The sequence below is a fragment of the Cucurbita pepo genome, chromosome 10 (genome assembly GCF_057944985.1).
Source record: "Cucurbita pepo subsp. pepo isolate OVF chromosome 10, ASM5794498v1, whole genome shotgun sequence".
Taxonomy (NCBI): Eukaryota; Viridiplantae; Streptophyta; class Magnoliopsida; order Cucurbitales; family Cucurbitaceae; genus Cucurbita; species Cucurbita pepo.
In genome coordinates this window covers 1889169-1910163 of record NC_141807.1, presented here as the reverse complement: position 1 = coordinate 1910163, position 20995 = coordinate 1889169, and the positions used below count along the sequence as shown (strand labels likewise).

At 35.7% G+C, this 20995-nt stretch overlaps 3 protein-coding genes across 5 annotated transcripts; 2 read left to right on the top strand and 1 right to left on the bottom strand.

Annotated features, from left to right (window-relative positions):
• The first annotated feature begins 640 nt into the window (after positions 1–640).
• LOC111803461 (3'(2'),5'-bisphosphate nucleotidase 1-like) lies at positions 641–3739 on the top strand. The gene is made up of 8 exons (XM_023687864.2): positions 641–872; positions 1209–1284; positions 1930–2003; positions 2093–2298; positions 2567–2777; positions 2868–2966; positions 3067–3220; positions 3426–3739. The coding sequence occupies exons 1-8, from the start codon at positions 669–671 to the stop codon at positions 3590–3592; spliced, it is 1191 nt and encodes a 396-aa protein (XP_023543632.2). The 5' UTR covers positions 641–668; the 3' UTR covers positions 3593–3739.
• Positions 3740–3903: 164 nt separating this feature from the next.
• Positions 3904–7831, bottom strand: LOC111803460 (thiamine diphosphate-binding fold (THDP-binding) superfamily protein). Its single transcript, XM_023687862.2, has 9 exons — positions 7363–7831; positions 6228–6365; positions 5970–6152; positions 5274–5431; positions 5085–5184; positions 4873–4984; positions 4646–4785; positions 4385–4570; positions 3904–4181 (listed from the first exon to the last, which is right to left on the bottom strand). Exons 1-9 carry the CDS (start codon positions 7579–7581, stop codon positions 4011–4013), a joined length of 1407 nt encoding a protein of 468 aa, XP_023543630.2. The 5' UTR covers positions 7582–7831; the 3' UTR covers positions 3904–4010.
• A 577-nt stretch (positions 7832–8408) lies between these two features.
• HDA14 (histone deacetylase 14) lies at positions 8409–15997 on the top strand. 3 transcript variants are annotated; one of them, XM_087127792.1, is made up of 10 exons: positions 8409–8612; positions 9065–9309; positions 9784–9858; positions 10153–10254; positions 10696–10767; positions 11944–12000; positions 12209–12460; positions 12678–12859; positions 12986–13262; positions 15683–15997. In XM_087127792.1, the coding sequence occupies exons 1-10, from the start codon at positions 8570–8572 to the stop codon at positions 15722–15724; spliced, it is 1347 nt and encodes a 448-aa protein (XP_086983918.1). In that variant the 5' UTR covers positions 8409–8569; the 3' UTR covers positions 15725–15997. The 3 variants fall into 3 exon arrangements, with proteins under 3 accessions (XP_086983918.1, XP_086983917.1, XP_086983919.1); XM_087127791.1 differs by lacking the exon at positions 15683–15997 and adding an exon at positions 13458–15265; XM_087127793.1 differs by lacking the exon at positions 15683–15997 and having other exon boundaries at positions 8410–8612; positions 12986–13430.
• Positions 15998–20995: the final 4998 nt, after the last annotated feature.

Genomic DNA, 20995 nt, shown 5'->3' with positions numbered 1-20995 from the left:
ATTTAAATCGACATGAATAAAGCCCAAAACAAAGTGGCCCATGAGTCGGCCCATGAGTGACTGTTCTTTGGGCCGTAAGTCCTCTTATTTTATTTATTTATTTATTTTATTAAATTTAAAATTTTCTTTTTGGTAATATTTTTATCGTGTCACTGGACCCATCCATACATCTATTTATTTATTCACTTACCAAATAAATAATTAAATATATTTTTTGTTTTTTAAATATTATTAGATTTATTAATATATTTTATTTTATTTTTTTAATATAAATTATATTGAAAAATAAAAAATACCCATTAAAAATATAAAAATGGATAAAAAATCTCCACGAGGAACATAATCCCGAGATTTACTCACAGAGATCCCTACCTCGATTCTTGTAAAAATAAATTAAGAATTTTGCTAGGGTTAAAGAATGAAATAGGAGACGGGGACAGAAACAGGAAAGACTTACCCATCCCCACCCAACATCGTGGACATCTTTAAGAGCTCGTCAATAAAAGATCTTTTATTTCATTTTATTTTTTAAAAAATGAAACGTATAAATACTAAAAAAATAATAATGAAAAATATGCATTTCCAAAATTTATTCCGTCCAATAAAATTTTCATAAACATAAAATTATTAAAGAAGGGGCGAGGACGGAGAGAGAGACACAGAAGGAGATGGCTATAAATTTGTTGAAAACTGTCCCTAAAGTTCAGTGCTCCATTACTTCAAAGCCTTCCACCTCTCTGTTCTTCACAACCAGAAGGTCCTTCTCCGTCCCCTTGTATTCCCCACTTGCGTTGGCTGTTTGTTCGATGTCTTACGAGAAGGAGCTCGCGGCTGCGAAGAAAGCGGCCTCTCTCGCCGCTCGTCTATGCCAGGCAATTCTCTCTTTCTAATACCCTTATTGTTTTCCATGAAATTTGTGCAATTCTGTAAATGTGAGCGAATATGGGTGACTTCCATGATGAATTGGATACAAATCAGAGTGTGGTACTGTGATGTGATATTGTGATTTGAACCCTGCTTGTGTAATCGTTGTATGACCTAAACCGAAGTTATCAATTCATCGTACATTTACGTATCCTCATTGCTCGGGGGGTTTTATTTAAAATTCCTACGATTGAAATTGTTCTTCTACAATGTTGCGCTCTTGGAAATTTCTTTAACTATACATCTCATTCTAAGCTGATTTCATCTGCTGTTTCTGGGCGCAGAAAGTGCAGAAGGCGTTGTTGCAATCTGATGTTCAATCGAAATCAGATAGAAGTCCAGTGACTGTAGCCGATTACGGTTCGTAAAGCTTCTGTCGCTCAGATTTGTTCTGTATTTTGTTGTTACCTTTGCCAAGCCAACGAGTCAGCTAGTCTGGTCGTTAGATCACGATAATACTTAGAGTAAACAATGTGGGAATATCTCTTGTTTCGACTTCAATGGAATATCACGGTCCAAATCTTGTGGAATTCCATTAGCTTCTCTAGCTTGGGTTTAATCATATCAAGCTACCGCATTGCTATATTTGTAGCTGTGGTGTTCATTTTGATCCACTTAGCATAATCTCACGTTCTTTTGGTAATTTTGATAGCTGCTACTTTTGTCTGATCACGAGTAGCTGTCTGAGTTTCCATGAAATGTATATTGTATAACTAAGGAGATAAGCGTCAGCATAGAAGGAAATGTCGGGCTCTCAAATTATGAAAAATTGATATGATGGATATATTGAGAAAATCATTGAAGTGGTGATTGTCTTCTGCTTTCTTCACTTATGATCCCTTTTGCTTTTGTTAAGACAGGCAAATCCCTTCCCAATTCTTCTACTAGCGTCAAGATTAAGACAAATAATTTTAGTTCGTGTGTGCCTCACTGCAGCTTAAAGAGTTACTTTGATATGTCAGAGGCTGACTGGATGTACTCTTTCTATGGCTCTTCTATGTCCAGGTTCACAGGCGCTGGTTAGTTTTGTACTGGAAAGGGAACTCCCTTCTGAACCTTTTTCAATGGTAGCTGAGGAGGTCAGTATGTAGTTTTTATTATATTGTATTTAGAATCTGCTTTCTTTGACTTGTCTCAGCAAAATAATTTTGAAGTCTGGGGTCTCTAGGATTCAGGAGATTTACGAAAAGAGAGTGGCCAGGAAACATTACATCGCATTACCGAACTTGTAAATGAAACACTTTCCAGTGAGGGATCATACAGTGCTTCAACCTTAACGGCAGAAGATGTGCTCAGGGCTATTGATAATGGGAAATCAGAAGGAGGTCCTACTGGTAGACATTGGGTTTTGGATCCCATAGATGGCACCAAGGGGTAAGTTAGCAAATCAGAATTCCCTTTCTATTTTTTGCACCTGTAATTGGTTTTCGCAAATGTCATAAATAATGATGTAGCTTCAAACAATCTGATAGTTTTTATTTAGAAGTTTTTGGATTTAGAGGGGTTTTTAATCCAATTAGCCATATTTCCGGGATGTTTACTTTTGAGTTTCATTAATATTTTATTCCCCACTTAATAGTTCATATTGATGGGTTTATCTGTCTATATCATGCGCATGTGTCTCTGACCATCTGTGTCTTAGATTTCTAAGAGGGGACCAATATGCTACTGCATTGGCATTGCTTGATGATGGGAAAGTAGTTTTGGGTGTCCTAGCCTGTCCAAATCTTCCCTTGGAACCAATTGGTAGCAGTAATCAGCATTCTCCACTTGGAGACGTCGGTTGCCTTTTCTTTTCTACAGTTGGTGCAGGAACATATATGCAGTCGCTTGCTGGTTCTACATTAACAAAGGTTCGTTCTTCAATGTTTTATCCAGGAGTTTCCTTCTTGAGTAGGAAAAAAGAAATGAAATAATATGTGAGGCATTTTGCTGCACTTTAGGTGAGTGTCAGTACCACTGAAAATTCTGAAGAAGCATCCTTCTTTGAATCATATGAAGCTGCTCACTCTCTGCATGACCTCACTAGCTCCATTGCACAAGTAAGCCATTCTTGGTCCACATTTGATCTATACCAGTTGTGTTTTATTCCTTGAAAGATATATTCTATGTGGTTTGCTGAGATGATTAATTACCAAACAGAAACTTGGTGTTAAAGCACCACCCGTTAGGATCGACAGTCAAGCAAAATATGGCGCCCTTTCCCGAGGAGATGGAGCCATATACCTTCGTTTTCCTCACAAGGGATACCGTGAAAAGATTTGGGACCATGCTGCCGGATGCATTGTTGTTACAGGTGAATTCAAAATTTGGAGTTGTTGAATTACTAGTAGACTTAAGAGTTGTTAAATCATTACTAGATTTTAATGCTTCATTATCAAGTTCTGGTGATTTTAATCATTTAACATATTTTCAACGCTTCCCGTGGATTCAAATGTTAGTTTGATTATTCGAAAGGCCCATGAACTATTAACATTTTGTTTTCGTTGAAAATTCTACAGAAGCTGGTGGAGTGGTTACGGATGCAGCTGGGAATGCATTGGATTTCTCAAGAGGAAGATATCTGGATCTGCACGAGGGTATCATTGTTACAAACCAGAGACTGATGCCATCACTCCTCAAGGCAGTTCAAGAAGCTCTTCAACAGAGAACTTCTTCAACCTTGTGATTGTTCTTACGCTTGATTCTGTTCACATTGTTTTCAGCTCTGAATCCTTTTCTTCCACCCTCCCAGCTCTTCCCTCAATTGAAGCTTTTTTGAACTTCAACTGAACAAACCTTATCATTAGCAATAAAACATTCTGTAGTTGGGTTATGCCCTCTTTTTATGATCATACCATTAGACTAAGTAATACCGGAATTTTGAGGTTTTGGATTCAAATATTCTGGTGGTATAGCAAAGATTTCAAGCTCAAATGAAATTCAGTTCTTTAAAGCTTTGTCTGACAATTTATTCAAGAACTTTGCTATAACATTCCATTCATATAAGGATGACTTGCTTTATTTCATCAGGATGCCTTTATGTCCTTTTATCCATAGCCACCAATTCACATATTTCTCAGAGTGTTTCAAAACCTAAAGACAGGTTACAACAGTGGAAAGTCAGATGGGTAATCTTGTGGGTGTGTTTTGATTGTTTTTCTTAACCATCTCTCTTGCTCTTCAAGGTTGGAGGGAGGAACATCATACACATCTGTGAAAGCATCTGCCACAGGTGGCTTCTCAGATCTCTCTGCCAACTGAATTTCCTCTAATAGCTGTTTGAACCAAAAACACAGCAAATTAAGAATGTACACGACTCATTTGATGCTTATTCTTGTTTGTTTTCTCACCATTTCTTAGTTCTCGTGAAAGTATTTTTCAAAATTATTTAGTTCTCGTTGGTTGTTCTTTTTGTTCTCATTAGCAAAAAGAAAAGATATGGCAAGGAGGTTGTTTAGTTGATGCACTGAAAATTTACCTGTTTTCTTAGGCTACTTCTAAGCTCTGCTTCGGCCTCATCACTCCACCAACCATTGCTTTCAATCCATTTCCTAAATCTGGAGACAGGGTCCTTTGCAACCCTCCACCACTCCATTTCCTCCACCGGACGATACCTGGTCGAGTCATCTGATGTCGTGTGGTGTCCAACTCTATATGTGAGAGCCTGTTAATGAAACAAAAGATATCAGAACACCATAGTTATCCATTTCAAGAGATAGAGATTCAGTACCCTTCTTACCTCAATTAAAATCGGCCTTCGTTCTTGAATTGCCATTTTTCGAGCAGCTCGAACTGTATTATATACAGCAAGTGCATCATTGCCATCTACACGGATACTGCGAACTCCATAAGCCCGACCTTTTACAACCACCCCATCACCTACAAAATAATAGAACACTCTAAAATCTAAATCTAAACTACGTAATACATTCTTCACAACTGTAAATAGTGAGAAGAATGAGATACTTCGAAACTGGTCTGAAATGGGAGTACTGATTGCCCATCCATTGTTCCGGCAAATAAAAATCACAGGCACCTCCAAAACTGCTGCAAAATTCAAAGCTGCGTGGAAATCTCCCTAATGTAACATGATTCAAGAAACAACAGAAAAATCAACCTTGCAACTTGAAAGAGTACAACAAATTCGAACACTACGAGTTTTTCTTAGTATTCTGTACCTCGCTCGTTCCTCCATCTCCAAAATAAGTGACTGCACAAGCATCTCTTTTTTCCATCTTCATTGAATATGCAGCACCAACGGCATGGGGGATTTGAGAACTACAAATTAGAGTAAAACATGAGTAATAAGAGTTAGAAGTGTCAGAACATCTGCTCAAAAGTTTTGACAAATTGAGCTCAAATCTTACGCTATCGTTGATGCTACAGTAAAGTAATTGTGTCTCTTCGACCCGTAATGGACAGGCATCTGCCTCCCTTTACAATAATCATATTTGTTTCCGAAGCACTGGCTTGCAAATTCTTTCAGAGTAAAACCGCGCCATACAAGTACTCCTGCCTCCCTGTACTGTATGACATGGGAGAATTACACTAAGAACTATCAATCACACAATTGTGGTGTAACAACTTAAGCCCACCGTTAACAGATATTGTCCTCTTTCGGCTTTCTCTCTCGAGCTTTTCCCTCAAGATTTTAAAACGCGTCTACTAGGAAGAAGTTTCCACACCCTTATAAGGAATGATTTGTTCCCCTCTCCAACCAATGTGGGATCTCACAATCCACCCCCCAAGCGTCCTCGTTGGCGTATTGTTTAATGTCTGCCTCTGATACCATTTGTAATAGTCCAAGCCCACCACTAGCAGATATTGTTCTCTTTGGGCTTTCCCTTCCGGGCTTCCCCTCAAGGTTTTAAAACGCGTCTACTAGGAAGAGGTTTCCACACCCTTATAAGAAATGTTTCGTTCCCTTCTCCAACTAATGTGAGATCTCACATGTGACTAATTAGGTAAGATATTAGTGCAAGCAAATAATATTCTTTCCATGTGAGGATTTGAATGTGCTTTATATTACTAAGGAGGATGATGAGGGGGAGGTATGAAGTAACCTGTGGAACAATGAGGTCATCCAATGACAATGCTGCAGCAGAAGCAATGTTGATTGCTTCTTCTCCAAGGGAGGTCACATAGAAGGAAATTCTTCCTTGCCTTTGCGCTTCATAAAAGATAGTGTCCATTGTTTGAAGAGTAACCATGTCATTATACATCTTCATAGCAATCTCCTTGCTCACCTAAATGAAAGTACCATCAAGTTCATAAATGCCTATCGTTTCACTTGAACTTGGGACATGCTCAGCATAAATTACCTGTGTAAAATTACTGAACATACTAGGCTGGCCGTTGTCATCAAGAACACGAAAGCAGGGTACCCGCTCCTCCTCGCGCTCAGGGACGAAACTCAATTGAGGAGTAAATTTAACCTTTCCTCCTGGAAAGTTCAAAACCTTGTACAAGAAATGCAAGTTTCACTTTCAACAAATGATATCAGGAACTTGTACACAATTGAATGACAATGAATATTATGAACTCGTTCACAGTTGGTAAGAGGAACACAGAGAGATTTAAGGTGAGACTTTGAGAGGAATCTCTACTTTTTGAATAATTTATGCTCAAAAAGAGATTTGTTCCACTTTATTATGAGGTCTTTGGTGTGAGAAAAACAATAGAATCGTCGAGAGGCGTGAGCGAATTCGTAACTCTTAGATTCTATGTTTCTCTTTAGACTTCTGTCACAAGGTCCTTTTGTAATTACCTATATTGGATTTGCATTGAATTGCATCGTTGCTAGAATACAGGTTCCTTCTTCCATAACTCGAGCTTGGAGAAGGCTGCAAGCAACAATGGTGGAAAAGCCATTGTGCGCTAGCTTGTAGTTTAGGAACCGGGATTTCGGGTTCATCTAACATAGTAGCAACAATGGGAGATTTAGAATTTGGGGGTCTAACTTCTTCTACACGAACCAACCCGCGAGATGGGCGGACCCAGGACAGGTCAAGGGGAACTTTCTTGATGAACTCAATGAATCCCAAAAGTAAACACCTTTACATGAACTCATTTTCCATCTTCCAGACTACACAAATGGAATATACCATAATGACTTGTAACTTGGGAGTTTGAGCCACTAAAATACACAAAAGATTAAGGAATAATCTGTTCCCGTCAAAGTCTTACCTTAAATCTCTCTCTGTTCTTATAGAGATTCCTCTCGAAGTCTTACAAAGAACAAGGGGGAAGGAGTTGACAAGCAGAATGGAAAGGAAAAACTACATTGTCAACAAATAATCATTTAGATGCAGTCTCCGCAAACACACAATCCTCAAACGAAGATTAAAAAATTAAGAGGAATCTTATCTAAAAACGATTAGGGATTATAAAAACAAAAATACGAAACATGAAATTAGAAAACAGAATCAAAGTTGACCGAATCAGAGTGCATTCTACCTGATTGTCACGATCATCGTTGACAGAATCTATTTGTTTCTCCACTTTCGTCGATTTGAAACGATGAGCAGACAAATGGTTAAGCATATTTTCGAACCCCAAAACTTTGTTTCCGATCTTATGAACTGCAAATGGAGTTTCACGAAGCGAACCCAAGAACCGCATCCCGTTTCTAAAATGGGGGATGATCTTCGTTGCTTTTCTCACATGAAACGCCATCGCTGGACGGAGAATGCTTCAGATCGAGTCTTGAACACCGCGCAGAAGAATTGGGTCGTTGGGTTTCGTAATATAGATTAAGGGTCAGAGGGACATTGACAAGCTTGTTGCGCTTGGACAGATTTCGCCAATTCCATTAAACGAATTCTTATCTAATTTAAGATTCCACTGTCAATCGGATAAGTAGCCATCGCACGAACTTGTTGGCACTCATCCATATCCGTCTGAGAAAAAAGAGGCATTCTTCTTTATACAAGCGAAGGTGTTCATGTTCTTCACGACTCGTTTATGAAATATTTTGTTTTCAAATCATGATTACGATGAAAACTTTGCATTTATTTTCATTGCCAAATAGTTAAAATTTTAATTTAATGTTTCTAGATTTAAATTTTTTTGGAACAACCCAAAATTTTGATTTTGTTAGGTTGAATTTTGTTCTCATCTCCAATAGACGTGGGATCCCACCGTCCACCTTTTTGACACCATTTGTAAGAACTCAAGCTCACCGCGAACAGATATTGTCAGCTTTAGTCTGTTACGTAATCATTAGCTTCATAATTTTAAAATGTCTATGTTAGGGAGAGGTTTCTACGCTCTTATAATGAATATAGTTCGTTCCCATTTGAGATCTCACAATAGCCAAAGCAAACAATATCTCTTAATATTAGAGTCAGTTACCGAACCATGCAAGACACTGGTCAGAATAGAGCTAAACCCTCTTCACAAGCTAAAGTAGACAACAAGTACTAGTGGTAAGCTTGGACCGTTACAAGTAGACTATAATATATATATATATATATATATATATATATATTCATTCATACATAGGTCAATGATTTTCAACGGCTATCGTTAATAATCGTGGGTTTCAATTAGGCCACGTAACAGATTCAGATTGCGAAGTTCCGGCTCCGCCAGCTTAGCGCCTCGCCTGATATCTGGCGCGCAGTGTATCAACTATTCGTTTCCGTTATTGAAGGCTCTCCTAATGGAGTTTCGCATTCTGCAACAATCTCCATCATGTTATGCAGGTCTCTTGCTCCTTCGATTTCAGATTGCGCTTCAAAAACTCAAATTGCTGCTTTATTTTCTTAATGTCTTCTTTGTTCTGGATTGTATTTGATTTCAAGTCTAAATTAGGGTGTGATTTGATTTTCTTCTCTATCTGGGTTCTTGTGTACTTTCCTTTTTCTCGTCTCGAATTGATTTTATTGATTTAGGGATTCTGATGTTTTTTGTTTATTAACTTCTTTAATGGTCGACAAATTTATGATCAGATATCACTGAGTCTTCCAGTTTTAGTATTCGTTACGTGTACACGAAGGTGGGGCTGCTATCTGTTAGTAAAGTTATGACGATTTGGGGTTGCAATTTCAGTGGGGAGCCTTCTTTACATCCTTGTTTGATGATTTTCCCCAGGATTTTTATTAGGTTATTCGATTATTTGGATGAGCGTTTCTGAATAGGATTGCAAATTGAACAGGAAATGTCTTTTGCTCGGTCCAGCCTCGTTTCGGAATTTGGAAGTTTCTTAATTGGGCTTCCTCGAACACAACATTTTTGCAGAAGAGATGTTCACGAAATGAACCTAGGAGAAAAACACATTATCGTTCGGAAGTTAATAGGGCGGCTGTACTCTGTTCTTCTAGTTCAAGTGACAGTCCATTGAAGCTCTATGATAACGTGAAAATTATTTATTCTGTTGCTGCTGCTACGGGTCATAATCAGGTACTCCGAGTCTACTTAAGACCATGTTTGATTAATATACCACATGCATTGTGTTACGGTCATGCTCGTCCAGTATGAAGTTTTCGGCAAATCATGTCTATGTCTGGTAGACTAAGCGTCAATTCTTCCTATCTGGAGTTATATGCTATCTAAGCCGTTGGGTTGCTTTTTTTACTTGCTAGCCTATGACATTGCTTTCAAACTCTCTTTTGAAAATCTCCCTACCCACTTTCTACTCAAAGTAGGGCGAGAGACTTGAGTATACGTCATCCGGCCAACGGCGGCACACATTAGAATTGGCTGACTCATACAATGTTGTCACAACATTGCACTTGCTAAGAATACTAAACAAAGTAATAAACTGGGACAAAAACAATAAATTCTAACTGGACCATCAAAGATCTTTCTGCTTTTCCCTACTTGTTTATTTACTTAGCTCTTGCATTGATTTGTTCCTTAAATTTTCTGTAACAGGAGTCTCATCCAGAATCTCATCTCAGGGTCCCTGCAATAGCGAATGCTCTTGAAAATATGGAACTCACACCTAAGGTAATGCTCTTGGAAACTCACAACCTGATTCTGAGAGGTTTTTTCAACTGTTGGAAGCCAGAAATTATAAAACACGAGAAATCAGATTTTGAAGCCAACAAATCACACTTAGTCCCACATTTCTATCTCTCTATGTTTCCATCTCTAACTATCTCTTTCTCTTGCACATTTCATTCACTATCAAAGTCCTTTAGCCTTGTGCAATTCCTCCATAGCTGTGGTACTTTTTATTCATTATATGAACGTATGTTTTAAAATTGAACATTTTCCTTTTTTTGGTATAATATATTGCAGTTTCAAGGCTCAAATGTCGTTGAACTTCAAAATTACAAACCTGCTTCAGTTGATGACATTGTGAGTGTTCATTCAAAATCATACGTGACAGGCCTTGAAAAGGTAGCCTCTTGTTTTCTATTAATTACAAGTTTAGGGCCATGCTATTGCCAAAGTCGATGTCAAAAATAATTTTGTTTTATTTTGAAATCACTTTCAGAACAGGAATGTAAATGTTCATACGTTCTAATGACTGACTATGCATGGGTATTTGGACTATCAAAATCTTCTTTATTGATATCAATCTTGTCATTCATGTGCACACAATATAATGGAGGTTGGTTTTTTCATTTAGTTGGGAAAATTTGTAAATGCTCGCTTTATTTTGGTCAACTTGTTTCGACAACGTTGTAACCCTAGATCTTGCTTGGAGTTGCAGAGGATTTATTTCAGTTGTAATCTTTTTTTTTTTTCTTCTTCTTGCTTCTGATATTTTAAAATGTATCAGGACGTTTATAACTTAAAGGTCTTATTGCAATGGTGTTTACTTCTGCATATTTGCAGGCTATGGATAGGGCTTCTCAAGATGGTCTTATTTTAATTGAAGGCTCTGGACCGACTTATGCCACTGCCACTGTGAGTTTGTCTGGTGCAGCTTTTTATGCTTAATAATGTCAGTATGGAGTCGAGTCAGGACCTAAATCATATTCCTTCCATCATGAACTCTAACCTTAATTGTGATATAGTAAGGCAGGACCCTACAAGTCCAGGACCATATCCACTAACGTCTTTGATGGCTAATCTTGAACATAAAGACCAAGGACTATAGCCCCTCCTTTCCCTCCGAAGGAATCTACTAAACATCCAGGGGAATATTCTTTAATAGAGAATCTTTGTAACTTTTTGCTTAAAAAAAGAAGAAAAACACTTGACCATTTCCACTCTCCCTCTCTCTGCAGCCAGTTGGAATATGTCAACCATTTCCAGGCTGCAATTATGAGAATAAAATTTTTGTTTTTAGAGACACCTGGCGAGTTTGTTTTAGCAAAATTTTTACAGCATTGCCTGTGGATGTGGACAAAGAAAACTTCTATTACCTACAGCTGTAGAATTCCATTGTACTTAATTGTGAAGTTAACAATTCCCCACACCTAAGCATATTCCCCTTTCAAACCTGGCTTATATTTTCTTCTTCTGATGGACAAGAAACAATCAAGAATCATGTCCTTAAGGTCACTCTAACTACAAAGTAGCAGTGATCACTCCCCCTGTCGATTCCAACGTCACTTGATTGATTGTGAATTACTTATTTTAAAAAATATAATAACCATTTACGTGTAGGTGCAATAATTGTGCCAATATTATTTTAAGGTTATGCTACTTCAGATTTTAATTGAAATGCATATTGGGTTGTGCATCACTTATGGAAATTATTATCTTTGTAGTTCTTATAGTGATTACGTTTAAAAAAGCTATAAGAATTTTTTTTTTCTGCTAAAAACAATAATGTATTAAATGCATTAATTTCTTTTGATGAGATGCAATACATGAACGAAAAGGTAACAATGTTTTAAGAAACCCTTTTTTTTTTTCTTCGACAAAGAATACGTTTCTCCCATAAAAACTATCTATGAAGGCGCCTGATTTCTAACCGTAGCAATCTGATCTCTGATCTCACGCACATATGTCACACTCACACATGTCAAGTATGCGTCTTTTATATAATGTATCACATGATACTTCAGCATTAATGTTTTTTGTTTGGAGCAATACCATTAGCTTGACCACATTTTGATACTGTTGGCAATGCAGACATTTAATGAATCACTTGTTGCAGCTGGAGCAGGAATTTCTTTAGTTGATTCAGTGGTGATGTCTCAACCCAGCACGTTAGTCACTTCTTAATGATAATTTTGTATGTAATCCCATATATTAAGCCAAACTGCCAGTTTGATAGGAGAACTTCTGAGCTTTCTACTTTTAAGTGTTGAGACATTAGATTTTAATTCCTTAGTGTCCAAACCTTCGCATAAGCATAAGTAGTTGAAGTTTCATATTCTTGTGTAATTGGTTTCAGGTCAAAGCGTCAAAAACCTACAAGAATCCGCCAATTGGTTTTGCATTGATAAGACCTCCAGGACATCATGCAGTACCCAAGGGACCGATGGGATTCTGTGTTTTTGGGAACGTAGCTATTGCAGCTCGTTATGCTCAACGTGTGCATGGATTGAAGCGTGTCTTTATTATAGATTTTGATGCTCACCATGGGAATGGAACAAGCGATGCATTCTACGACGATTCAGATATATTCTTCCTTTCAACTCACCAAGTTAGCATTCTTTAGAAACAATATGAAATATATTTCACTCTTTGATGTGGTTATCAGAAACACGCATGAACAACTGAGACATGAGAAATTAACTGTAAACCTGTAATGCACAACTGTTGGTAACTGCATACACTTGGGGTGGTTTCCTGGACTTTGCCCTGTTTCTTTTGCTTGGTGTCATTAAATTCCATTGGTAATTTAATCCCTTCTGGTTCAGGATGGAAGTTACCCCGGAACTGGTAAAATTGATGAAGTGGGTCGTGGAGACGGGGTAGGAACAACTCTGAATATTCCTCTACCAGGGGGCTCTGGTGATTATGCCATGAAAATGGTGTTTGACGAAGTTATTGTACCCTGTGCTCAAAGATTTAAGCCTGATATCATTCTTGTCTCTGCTGGGTGAGTTCCCCACTAGAAAATTTTAATAAAGCTTGAAGATCAATCAACTTTTCCTTTTCCTTTTTGCATTTGATTTAGAAAGTTAATTATGTTCTAGTCTGAATACGTATGATCTTATTTCTGCAGGTATGATGCTCATGTCTTAGATCCGTTAGCCAGTCTGCAATTCACGACCGGAACATACTACATGCTTGCATCCAATATCAAGCAACTGGCAACGGATTTATGCGAAGGTCGATGTGTATTTTTTCTGGAAGGAGGCTACAACCTCGAGTCTCTTTCATATTCAGTGGCTGACTCGTTCCGTGCGTTTCTTGGCGAACGGAGCTTGGCGTCGGAGTTTGATAACCCTGCAATCTTGTATGAAGAACCATCAAGGAAGCTTAAGCAAGTGATCCAGAAGGTAAAACAAATACATTCACTTTAAAGTTCAATTTATTTCTAGATATCTTCTTTTCATCCTAATTATTGTGTGTACTTTCAAGTAGACCTGCATAGTAACTTGATGTGTATTTGATGAACATATTTTCGAAGATAGGAAATATAAAGCAATGATATCTTGTTGTTTGTACATGATTTCTACCCCTATTGATCACAGATCATCAACATGTATAATCTGATGCCTTGGTTTGGGGGAATCTTGTAAGCATGTAAAGGAGTGGGGCAGTGGAATTCTCGTTCCAGGATATTCCTATGCAACTCTTCTACTTTTCTTCAATTCATGGATATTTCTATACATCTTTTCTACCTTTTTCTCCATCAATGAGATTCTCATTCCATGAAAATTTTGTACACTTCCATTAGCATTATAGAACTTACTAGTTCAATGAAAAGATCTCAACGAATCTCTTTTTGATAAGGGCAAATTTATTGGTGTGGGAATCCCTTTAGTAGAAAAAGATTAGGAATAAAATAGTGTAGGTATCCATTATTTCTGGTAGCGGGAATCTCCTATCTGATCTATTATTTCTTGTAATGATTTGCGTAGTTTATTTGGAGACATTCTTCTTCATATCCCTATGTCGAAGAATTTTAGAAGTATTTTTTTTCTCCTTTAAAAATCACATGAGAGATAAATTTTATGAGATCTCACGTCAGAGGGGAACAAAACATTCTTTATAAAGGTGCGAAAACCTCTCTAGTAGACGCGTTTTAAACCCTTGAGGGGAAATGGGTGAATTGTGAGGTCTCACTTCGATTGGAGAGAGAAACGAATGCCTTTGAGGACGCTAAGCCCCAAAAGGGGTGGATTGTGAGATTCCACATCAGTTGGAGGAGAGGGGAATAAAACATTCTTTACAAGTCATTGCTGGGCCTCAAAGGAGATGGATTGTGAGATCTCACATTAGTTAGAAACAAGGAGATGGATTGTGAGATCTCACATTAGTTAGAAAGGGAGATAGGGCGTGGAAACCTCTCTCTAGTAGAAACGTTTTAAAACCTTTAGGGAAAACCCAAAAAGAAAAGTCCAAAGAGAGTAGTATCTGCTAGCGTTATTTACGGAAAGGGGAATAAGGATGTGGAAACCTCTCTGTAGCAAATGCGTTTTAATACTTTGAGGGGAAGAGGGGAAGTTCGGAAGGGAAAGCCCAAAGAGAACAATATATGCTAGTGGCTCGTACATCTGGATAAGATAAAAATAAGCTTGGTCCTGCCCGACAGAATTGGATTCAAACGCATCTTATCTAAACCATGAAATTCTTTGTGTCTGCATACTAACATTCCATGACATCTCAACTTCTATTATTGAACTCTTACGTCTTCGAAACAACTTCCTTTATATCCCTTTGTCACGACGAACCTCAACTCTCTATAAATATCGAGCTACTACGCCATATCCATACACAACAAGCCCACATTATTATAAACTTCTCTTCCAACTATCCACCAAAGATTACAATGGATCTCAAGGTAGTCGCCCACGGACAAAACGATGCCTTGCTTCACAAGCCCAAGTCTTGTGATTGGGAACCAGTTAACGTCCATGACCCATACGTGCAAGAACTGGGAAGGTTTGCAGTGATGGAGCATGTTCACGGGCTGTGCGGTGTCGGGATGACGTTCGTTCGTGTGGTGAGCGGCGAGAGTAAGATGGTGTGTGAAGGAAAAAAGTACAGCCTTGTGGTAGAGGTGAAAGAAGTGCTGGTACTTCCTCACCAATGCCCTGCTATTAAGTTGTATGTGGCCGAGGTGCTTGACAAGCAATGCGCCAAGTCCTGGGAACTCTTGGCTTTTAAGCCTTTCTGCCTACCCCCCATGGGCCCTGGCCCTGTCATCCACAATGCCTAAGCTTTCTCATCTACCTTACAGATGATGCATGCTATTGTATTATCTTTATCTATTACTAATTATGCAACAATAATATAAGAATAATAAAATAAAGACGATCTACGATCTTACGTTTCAGTCGCTTATTTCTTTTCTCTTAAAATCATAGTTAGCTTGTTAACATGAACATAACTTAGCGGTTATTGACATATATTTCTTTCATTGAAGCTGAAAGATTAGATTCTCGTAACATTCTCCCATTTGTTAAAGACTATCTATGTCTAACGACCTTATGTTTAGGTCTCTTTACCACGACCAAATTTTCGAGGGTTCGAATCTCGGACTGTGACTAAAAATACGAAGACAAAAACAAATAAAAGATGAAAATCCGATAAAACTTAAATCAAATAAGACAACAACATCCAAATTAAATACAAAATCAAGTTATTATAAATGGGGAAAAGGGTTCGGGATACAATTACAAAATGAAATAGAAAAGACTCAAATATAAAAATGAACTAATGCTCCGGAACGACCTTCTCTATAACCGCGCAGATCTGGAATGCTCCTTCACCTCGATTGGCAACCTACGGATAGCTGGAGAAAAAAAGGAAAGAGGGAAGATGTGTGAACACAGGAAGCAAAAATACTTGTAAACTCTCTAACCAAGTAGGTATCCACAAACTTTACTTTAAATTCTAGGAAGGAAGTTCGGGTCTAACCTCTACTGTTACCCACGTGTCTAAGGTGCTTTGAAGTTCCTAATAGTACTTCCGCTGCTTACAATCCCATACTGGATTCGAAAAAGGTGGTTCGCCATTTTCTTGGGTCGCAAATCGATTCGCTTTAAAAGAAAAAATATTGTTTACGGACTAATTTTTATTTGTTAATATTATTTTTATTTATTCATAATTAACTCCTTTGCTTTTTTTTTTTTTTTTTTAATATTTATAAATACCTATTTGAGTGAAATGCATAGATTACACTGTATTTATTGTTGAAATTAAAAGATTAAAATAAATGGTTGGAATAATAAATATGTACTAATTTAAAAGAGAGAATGAGAATATTTGTACCATTAGGTTTACAATTTTGCTTTAATATTATTTCTCATTTATAATTATTCAAATTATCTTAGCTTATAATCTTCTTTTATTTTACAATTGATTTTGATGATGGATGATTTCTATGTAAAATTGTGCGGTCATCGGAAAACGCGCGAGTGTCGGAATTCTCGCACCTGCAATCCACGTTCTCTCCCCGACTCTAATCTTTTTTTTTACGAGAGAATAATCAATACCGTACCATATTCGAGAGAGAATAATCTTTTTTTTTTCATCTTTGAAAAATAAGAAAGAATTAAAAACACGTATAACATTGATTCTTTATTTTGTTCTTGGGAATGTTTTAAAAAAATGAAACCTTATATATTTTTAGATATAATTTAATATTGTCCGTTCAATTTAGCTCAATCCAAACTTTTACTCATTGTATCCAACTATTAATGTGTAATTTATTACTAAAACCGAAAAATATACCTACAAAATGTTTGTACTACCCAGTAATACACTGGTTTTAATTGTTTGACTAAAACAATGCGGCAGTCATCCAAATTAAAGATCTTGATTCGAGTCAAAACAATGCGGCAGTCATCCAAATTAAAGATTTTGATTCGAAACTATCTCCAAATAGATGAATGCTCAATTAATTTGATTCGAAACTATCTCCAAATAGATGAATGCTCAATTAATCTGTGTTGTAAGATTCGATTATATAAATTTGAATAGCGTTTAACAACTATAAATATCGAACTCCAAAATATTCATGAGCAAAGTAAGTTGGTTGAAGCTATCTATCAAAGGTGTTTTAGAATGAGTTCGGGGGAAGTGTGTCCTTCAATTCCACTTCCGGTAATTAAGGATGTCAACGACAAAGAAGTGCAAGAGGCTGCAAAGTTTGCAGTGGAAGAGAATAACAGAATTGGTGGACATTGCTTCATTTACAAGCGTGTGGTGAACGGTTTGTTATATGGTATGGCCAACATACATATTGTAATAAAGAATATATTTTGGTGATAGAAGTTCAAAAGGATGATGGTATTCCTTGGTCATATATTGCAAAGGTGCGATTCAATGTGCGTCCCCTAAATGAGATGTATCTCGAATCCTTTGAAGATGCCCTTAAGGATTTCAACCGGCATTAGGCTGCGCCCTCTCTCTCTGTACTCGCAGTCACTGTTCTTAACTATGAAAATGACATAGAGTCACAATAAAATAATCACATACTAATCTATCTATCTATATATATACTTATCTCGTCCTTTTTTTTTTCTCAAATTTTGTCAAACTCGACTCTTATTTATGCATATTAAGGTACTACGAAGCTTCCTCATCGCTAAGTAAATATGATGATTATAAGTAAAATGAATAATTGTCTCAATCGCACTTTTGATGGCAGCGGACTTGTGATTGTACGGCACTCACTTCCCAGCAAGAAGTGAGTTAAGCCAATTCGTTCTTGCGTCGCCTACGGCCAAACGACGTATGCTCAAGCCTCTGGCCCCAATTTAAGAAGAAAGTTTTAGAAAATGGGGGCAGAGAGATTTCGAAAGAGAATTTTGAAAGCAACATTTGAGAGATTGAAATTAGTGTTATATGTGATGCAAGCAAAATGACAGCAACAACGACTTACAACATATAACTATCAGAGTAGGGAGATTAGTTATTACTTCCTCGAATATAAATATTAAAATGATTAGTTATTAAATATCGTTTGAATTAAAGCGCTTATAACTAGAATGATCTTCCAAACCTAATTTATAAAAATTAAACTATCCGGTATATTATACCATAAACAAATATAATAAATTATTCCTAACTTTAACGAGCATATTATCTTTTGGTTTGACACACATACAAACATGAACGAACTTGAATTTCAAGTTGGGTGAGTATTAAGGATCATAATCGATAGTACCTTGCTCGTAACTTCGAGCATTCAAGAGGTCGAATGTTGAATTTCTTTAGAAGGGTAAAAAAATAACCAAATAATTATTGTCGAATTTCAAAAAAACGCACCACAAATTTCATTTATAGATAAATGAAACATTAGCTGATATAAAATCCTAATTATACAGTTTCATCTCCTTTCCGAGAATTTATCACATTTGTTAACAAAATGTACGAATTACTTTTAATTTATAGACTATTAAAGAGAATCTACTGACCGTTTTTTGTTCATATCATTATTAGATTTTACTCGGGCAATTTAAGTCTAATTCAATTAAAATGTGTGATATAAAAGAAAATATTATAAAATTTTTAAAATAAAAAATACAATAATTTCAATAATTATATACATAATATTAAAATTAAATTATAAGTCTTATATATATATATATATATATATATTTTGGGTGAATTTATTTTTTAAATAAAAATATATTTAATTTTAAAAAATTGATTAATGCCTATCTATATCCACATTAAAAAAAAAATTACTCATTTAACTCTCACATATTTAATATTTAAACGGATTAAACAACATATAATATATTAGCAATTAGAGCTATTTGCTTACGTAAAAAAGGTGTTTAACTTAAAATTTACTTTAGAGAGAATAATCAATACCGTACCATATTCGAGAGAATAATCTTTTTTATCTTTAAAAAATAAGAGAAGAAGATTCGACTATATCAATTTGATTAGTGTTGAGCCACGGCTATAAATATGGAACTCGAAAGTATTCATGATCAAAGCAAGTTTGTTGAAACTATCTATCAAAGGTGTTGCCAAAATGAGTTGTAAAGATATGTTTCCTTCAGATCTATTTCCAATTAAGGATGTCAATCACAAAAAAGTACAAGAGGTTGCAAGGTTTGTAGTGAAATTGAAAAACGAGAGTGGTGGACATTGTTTGATTTACAAGCGTGTGGTGAACGGTCTGTCCGATAAAATCGACAACGCCTTACATGCTCATCAATATTATATTCTTGTGATAGAAGCTATAAATGATGATGGTATTCCTTGGTCATATATTGCAAAGGTGAAGCACTTTGGGCTTAACTTGATAGATCCTTATGTCTTTTCCTTTGAAGATGTCCTCAAGGATTTCAACCATCGTTAGATTGCTCACTGTCTTTACACTAAGCCCTCTCTCTCTCTACAATAAAAGAGGCCTTACTGTCTTTTAAGTATGAAAATGGCATAGAACCACAGTAAAATAATTACATACTTATCTATCTATGTACTTATCTTTGTTTACACTCATTCAAAGCAGTTTAAAAACTGGAAGGCCGTCAAATATTATAATTGACCAACTACAATTTTAATTTTGTTACTTAAGGAAGGGTCGACTTAAAGAGGGAAACGAAAATTAGAACGAACATAAGAATGAAAAAGAGAAATAAAATTCTTAATTTAAAACATATTTTCAAAAATAGGATATGATTTCTTTACACTCCATCAAACCATATTTGAGACACTTTTAAGATCAAAGGTTTTCTATATATATATATATTTTTTTTAAAAAAAAAAAAATTTTACAAAATATTGTTATAGTTAGTTTTGGATGGAAACCATTAATACTTTGTTTAAAACATATTGCTGAACTTTGAACTATGTTTAAAAAATGTCGTTGAATTTTAAAAAAAATTCATTAATACGCTCCCACTTGTTTTAAAAAGTTCAAAAATATACCTTCTTATTACATATTTGTTTCAAGAAGGACTAAAAAGGACAATATTACTGCCTACGCTTGAGTTCTTGCAAAAACATTAAAAAAAAAAAAAAATAGAATCACCAAAATAAATTTAAAAAAACATATTAAAATTAATTTAATGAAATTCACATGCTTAATACAATTATAAAAAAAAACATTTTATTTTAAAACTAAAAAAAATATTCGTGTACTAACAATTATTCTCAATTGTTTGTTTGACGTGAACAATACAACTCTATCAACTTTTATTTTAAGATTCCTTTCTATCAATTTAAATAGCATTCAGCTACAACTATAAATATCGAACTCTTAAGTATTCATGAACAAAATCGGCTTTACAAAGTCTCTTGAAACTATCAATCAAAGGTGTTAGAATGAGCTGTGTAAGTGTGTTTCCTTTTGATGAAGCACCAATTAAGGATGTGAATAACTTGATTGTGCAAAGGGCTGCAAGGTTTGTAGTAGAAGAGATTAACAGGAGGGGTAAACATCATTTGATTTACAAGCGTGTGGTGAACGGTCTGTTTTATGATCTTAGTGGACGTTGCATAGTTTATATTCTTGTGATAGAAGCTATAAATGAGCACTGTATTCCTTGGTCATATATTGCAAGGGTGGAGCACTTCCTTCGTGACGATAAGTTCACATTCTTATCTTTTAAAGAAGTCATCGAGTTCCCTGCCCCCAAGTAGCAGTACAACTACTAGACTGTTATCTCTACTTACAATAAGCCCTTTCTCTGCATAGCCATAATGATATAATAATCCTTATAAGTATCTTTTCTTTCTCTCTCCTTATTTAGTACCCTCTTTATCGCTGTATCAACTATGTCACTATGAAGATTATAAATAAAAGCGTATGAATATAATTCATCAAAATTTTCTAATCAACTTTCAATTTTAGTCTCATAGGCCGAGTAGAATAGAAAGTTAAGTTAAGTGGTATTTTTAAAAAAAAAAAAAATAATAATAAAATACAACTTTTTTTTTTTTTTTTTAAGTTACAAAACATTAAAATTTGAATCAATAAAATAAATTTTGAAAAAAAAAACGTAACACATTAAAATTAATTTAACGAAATTCATAAATAATCATGCTTAATAAAATTAAAACTAAAAAAATAATTTATTTTAGTTTTAATTTAACGAAA